General features: G+C 46.2%; 1 protein-coding gene across 1 annotated transcript in view; it reads left to right on the top strand.

The window, feature by feature from the left end:
• Nucleotides 1-3,184: 3,184 nt before the first annotated feature.
• Nucleotides 3,185-6,296, top strand: part of LOC311223865 (uncharacterized protein) — a gene marked incomplete at its 5' end in the record, with an annotated part of 8,484 nt that continues 5,372 nt past the window's right edge. Inside the window, 2 exons of the mRNA XM_084308628.1 lie at nucleotides 3,185-3,254; nucleotides 5,371-5,492. Coding sequence (XP_084164754.1) covers nucleotides 3,185-3,254; nucleotides 5,371-5,492 — 192 coding nt within the window. The remainder of the gene's footprint in view (nucleotides 3,255-5,370; nucleotides 5,493-6,296) is intronic.

Genomic DNA, 6,296 nt, shown 5'->3' with positions numbered 1-6,296 from the left:
TGATGTGATATGAAGGAAATTATGCACAATCAACAAGGATCTATCTCTGCAGTTATTTAGGCTAGAGATAATCTATGAAAAGCAGAATACCAACAACATTGCCATCTACCAGATATACATCTTATATTATTATTTTCTTCTTTTCCTAAAAATGTGAACTGTCCCTTTAAACATCTATCTCAGAGGCAAGAGAGAAAATCACTGAAAGCTAAAGGCATACACATATTTATTCAAAGATAAAAGAGGTAGAGGCTGACATGAATACCTGCTTGTAGATCTTCCACCAGCTCATTCCTGTTGAGCTTCTTCAGTATCTCCTCTGTAATCTTCACAGCTACATCAGAATAGTGCTGCACCATCAGATCCACCACGTCCTGTATGTCAGCATTCTCCAGCCGGCTCTTCGGGATGGGAGGGTAGCCCTTCAGGACATGTTGGTTCAAATACCACCGGAACTTGTTCAGCTCCTCCCTTCTTAACTCGTCCAGGATTTTGGACAGTCGTGTTGAATGCGCTGCCATTGTTGATCACTGGTAAAACAGAACAAAGCTTGTAAATGTTTTCATCTTGAGACCCTGACGTATATTGTAATAAGCATATAGGTAGTTATATAGCATACTGGCCAATCGCGCCTCGCATGGTCACGTGCAAGTGAGGTGCATGTAAAATGTTTCCACGGGCCCAGTAGGTGCTGGAGAGATGATATCTCATAATGGCAGAGCGAGACGCTCAGCCAGTATTCATATAACTAGGGTTATAGGATAACCTTCGTTATCTAACACAGTTTACTGAAGGAGAGGAGATGATAAAATGAGGTTACCCCAGACTCCAATAGCGAGGGGCAATAAACTTGGATTCCCAAAACATGGTTTCCCTTAGTATTTTATTTGGCTGAGGCCCAGAGAGAGTTGGTTCAACACAAGGGAAGAATGATAATATTGTACATTACATGGTTATGATGACATCATACACTGTCACACTTGCCTGGCCAATCAGAGTGACATTCAAACATTGTATCCTCCATTCAGGTCCTACTTACAGACCAAGGGTGCGGTTACACCTTTCGTTTCATTTTCGTATCATTGTCATATGCGTTTCGCCGCGACGTCGTGCGCCTCGAGTCACACTTTCGTTTTTTTTTTCGTTTTTGTCACCCGAGCACACTGATGTAGTACACTGCCAAAGCAGTAGGTGGCAGTAGGTGGCAAACATGAAGGCAATTTCAACCAATCAGAACTGAATGTGCCAATACACTTCCTGGAAGCTCCAGCAAAGAAAATGTCAATAAGGCAGGCGCCTATGCCGCGCCACCATCTTGCCTATTTACTCAATGCAGCAATTCTTTTTCAGCAAAGCCTAATAAAAGTGCAATAAACAAAACGGATACATTCACTGTGTGTTCTGCCTGTCATTTGTTGATGAAACAAAACTAACATCAACACAAGTGACCACCAAGAGCGGATAGTTTAGTCTAAAAAACGATCGGTAGCATTGTTAGCTGCATGCTAACGTCAATGGAATTTGCCATTATAACAGTATAGCATTGTGGCTAGAAGCTAACGTTAGCTCACGCTACTTAGCCAGCACCAAACTGATGATATCGGGAGCTATCAGTGGTTAGATAACATTAGAGACAACGCTGTGTGTATTAAACAAAGGTGAATAGATGACTGGGCCATTTTGTTTAATGCTTGTTAAGTTGAAAGAGGAGCTTTGAGCTAACAGGGTTTGATAGCTAACACTAGCTCATGTTATCCAGTGGCAGTGCCAATCGGTAATGCTAGCAGAATGAATGGATGTAAACTTTCTTTAACATATTGCATATGGGTACAATACAATACGGCTTAATACAAACAATTGTTAAGGGAATGCAGACTGTTGTAGCTTGGACTGGGGTCCTTATAACAATAACTTGACAACACATAGTAGCTGCAGCTATTTGGTTTGGGACAGCTCTCTGTCACCGGAAGGGCACACAGATGGTATCTACTGCGCATGGGCGTTTTCGCAACAACGGCTCCGTGCTGACTACATGCTGTTGTCTGCGCGTTTTTTAGCGTTTCTCCAAAACGCAAACACAATTTTGCGTTTCAGCCGTATCCACAAAAAAAAGCCAAAAAACGCATTTCTGTGTAATAGGGACATGAAACGTATTCAAAAACGTATAAAAAACGCCACAAATACACTAGTCTAACCATGGCCTTGTGGCCTTTGGTTTAAACTTTATCTATGGGTGTGTCTTCACACCACTGTGGCTTCTGCCTGTGACATCTGGCTTAATCAAAGCCACTCCTTTTTTAGCATATGATATAATAAAACATTTCTAGGCCGTATCTTTAGTGTAATGATCTCTATATATCCAGAATTAAAACAGGGTATTAATAAGCTGCAATTTAATACTAAACACTCCATACTTGAGTTAAACTATACCAATAACAGCCTGATTGGCATTCACAGTGATAAATAAACTTAAGACACTTAAAAGAGAAATAGTGAATACAGACTCTATACCCTTATGTATAGATATGTAATATATAATTAAAGAGATAATCATATATTGTTATATGCTCCTCCCAATCTAAATGACATTCAAATATACCTTCTAATTTAATAAGTCACATTAATGATCTATATATGTTTTTTCGTTTCTTTATAGAGGTCTTAATCCAATCAAAGCCAAACATTGTTTTTTACTCCAGTTGGAGCATGTCATGATTATTAATAGTCTCTACTCCTGTCTTTAATTTCAGAGCAGTTTGTGGTTCTGCTCTCCATGGCAGCTGTTCATACACGCTGTAACTTGTCGCTAACATGTGACTTTAGATAATCACACTTCAACTGGCCATTTTCATTGTTGGGCATTGGATTGAATTAACATCTCTTTTGTCTCTTGTTATCTTGATTAACCGCTGTCACAGTCCTGAGAGCATTCTCATGGCCCAAACTGCCCCCAGGCTCTACCACACCTTTTGGCATTCTGGTCACATTCCAAGTTAATTTTATACCACAACCCAAACTTGTAACGTTCTGGGTTATCTGGTCTTGTTAGACCTGAGAATCATGCTAATACATTTGGTCAATTTTCGAGGGCATTTTGCCCCAAGCCCCCGTTAATTTCGAACCCTGGTTGTTGTTGTAGAACTTGAAGGCTAGTAGTAAATAAGTCTGCATCATTTGGACCTCCATGCTCCCGGGGGTCTGCCTTGATGAATGCTGTCTGGACGGCACTGAGACGGACTGTGTCTATGTAACAGGTACAACCTTGTACCTGCCACCAAACTTCCACCGCTCCTTGAGTGGGAGTCGAGCCCCGGGAGTCCGCACGGGGGGAAGCAACACAAACCGCTGCGCCAAGAGAGGAACTCCTCCCTAAGCGCTCACTTTGAATGCCTCTGGGGTGTTACGATTAGTACGCTTCTTTGGCATGATGAACCCAGATGGCAGAGTATTGATGAGACCGGAGACAGAACGTGACGATGAACAGTTTACTTCACAACAAGGTACATACACGACTAACACACACAGGTAACATTTAACAATGACCGCGCACAGCAGGGCAGGACAGACAGGACTATATACACAAGACTAATTGACAAGACACAGAGGGTAATTTACAAACAAGACACAGGTGTGGTAGACAGAAACAATAGAGCACAGAGTACGGGGAAAACAATAATAAACAACCAGACTAAAACATAATTACAAACCACAGACAGGGGAACACAAGACTAACAAAGTGGAGACAACAGATAATAAACACAACAAACACAACTGACAATAAATAACAATAAGTTGGTGTGTGAGCTGATGCCAGATTGGCATCAGCCCACCGGGTGGAAATGTAGACTGAGGGTTATTGTTAATGGGAGGTACTTGTGATGAATATGACTGTCTGAGTCCTGGTCCCACAGGGCCAGGACCGGAGGAAGTGTTACAGTACCCCGCCCTCGAAGGTCGACTCCCAGGCGACCCAACAGGCCCCCCGGGAACGGGGAGGGTGGGGGGGACGGAAGCCGCATCGGCGAAAAGAGGAGGGGGGAGGATGGGGGTTCGAGGGACGGGGCCTGCGGGAACAGGAACGGGGGGAGGGGGCTGACGAGGAGGGCTGGAGCAGGGAAGGATGGGGGATCGAGGGACGGGGCCTGCGGGAACAGGAACGGGGGGAGGGGGCTGAGGAGGAGGGCTGGAGCAGGGAAGGATGGGGGGAAGAGGCGACGGCTCCGGAGCGCGACCTGGGGCTGGGGTCTCCACGGTGGCGAGACCCCCCGCCGAACCCCGAACCGGAGGCTCCCTGGCGACAGGACGCGGTGCAGGACCCCCAACCGGGGTCCCTCCGGCAGCGGAATCCGACGTCGTCCTCCAGGTCTGCCATGGTGGTGGCTCGTCCTCTGGAACCTCCCAGGGCGGAGGAGACCTCGACCAGGCCGGCGAGGAAGACCTGCGGTCCTGGGAACCCCTTCCCCTGGGGCTGTGGCGTCGGGATCCGCGCCCCGTCCCCGACGCTCCCCTGCGGACCAGGCGACTCCCCACCCAGGGATCCAGCACCGGGGTGGCCGCGGCGCAAGCACCCGATGTCATCGGCGCCGCTGGCCCAGCCACTGCGTCCCATGGTGCCAGACCCAGAGCGGTAGCCTGGTCGGCACGCAGGACGGAGGCGCCCAGGATCCCGAGCGCGAAGCTGGCTCCGTCTCTCCTCTCTGCCGGGTCCAAGTTCGGCGCGGTCATTCTGTTACGATTAGTCCTACGCTTCTTTGGCATGATGGACCCAGATGACAGAGTGGAGATTGATGAGACCGGAGACAGAATGTGACGATGAACAGTTTACTTAAAGACAAGGTACATACACGACTAACACACAGGTAACATTTAACAATGACCGTGCACAGCAGGGCAGGACAGACAGGACTATATACACAAGACTAATTGACAAGACACAGAGGGTAATTTACAAACAAGACACAGGTGTGGTAGACAGAAACAATAGAGCACAGAGTACGGGGAAAACAATAACAAACAACCAGACTAAAACATAATTACAAACCACAGACAGGGGAACACAAGACTAACAAAGTGGAGACAACAGATAATAAACACAACAAACACAACTGACAATAAATAACAATAAGTTGGTGTGTGAGCTGATGCCAGATTGGCATCAGCCCACCGGGTGGAAATGTAGACTGAGGGTTATTGTTAATGGGAGGTACTTGTGATGAATATGACTGTCTGAGTCCTGGTCCCACAGGGCCAGGACCGGAGGAAGTGTTACACTGGGGAGTGAGTTTTACTTCCATGTACCGTAGTCACACTATCGCGGTGCATATCCGTTACATCTATAAACCTTAGAGCCGCTGACCTCTTCTTTTTCAGACGATGACCCCTTTGATGCCGTTCTCATCGCTGATAAACTGAAGGAGGTCGGCGACAGACTGAGTCGAGACGCAGAGTTTCAGGAGGCGCTGAAGCAGCTGAAGCAAGCGGTAGCACAACAGGTAAACACTACACACACACACACACACACACACACACTACACACCACACACACACACACACACACACACACACACACACACACACACACACACACACACACACACACACACACACACACACACACACACACACACACACGCATCACTAACACCACACACACACTACACACACACACACACACACACACACACACACACCATCCAGACACCACACACGCATCACTAACCCTGGCAGCGTTAGTGCCTTGCTCTAGCCATTGAGCTACACATGGAATTGAACCCCTAACCGTTTACACAGTTACCCTACTATTACACAGTAGTAGTAGTACTAATTTATATATGTTATGCCCAGTTTAATCACCTGTACATTGTATATTATTACTATTGCACTTTACTGTTACATTTGCAGTTGGACGGCATCTGGCTGGATGCCAAACTTATTTCCGTTGTGCTGTATGATGACAACTACATTTGACTCTAATCTAATCTAACCACCCGCCCCTGGTAGACTAGGCAGAATTTCAGATAATGTGCTTGTATAAAGTGCTGAAGGCATTTCGTGTTTATTTTTGGTACACAACATTTCTAGGGGTATTAAGGGGTGCTGAATCCAAATCTGCTGTATACCAAGCTCAAAAATGTCAAATAAGGCCTCAAAATTGAGAAATCCAACATGGCCGCCAGCACCAGGCCCTCTCTCCACAAAAACAGGTGCTAAACCCACAGTTTTTATTCTACTGACATGAAAGTTTGCACAGAACATCTGCACCTAGGGAGGAAGAAAGTAGGAATATAGCTGGGGTG

This window comes from Notolepis coatsorum (genome assembly GCF_963971535.1).
Source record: "Notolepis coatsorum genome assembly, chromosome: 2".
In the NCBI taxonomy this organism is placed as follows: domain Eukaryota; kingdom Metazoa; phylum Chordata; class Actinopteri; order Aulopiformes; family Paralepididae; genus Notolepis; species Notolepis coatsorum.
The sequence above is the reverse complement of the archived record's forward strand: the minus strand, read 5'-3'. Positions and strand labels throughout refer to the sequence as shown.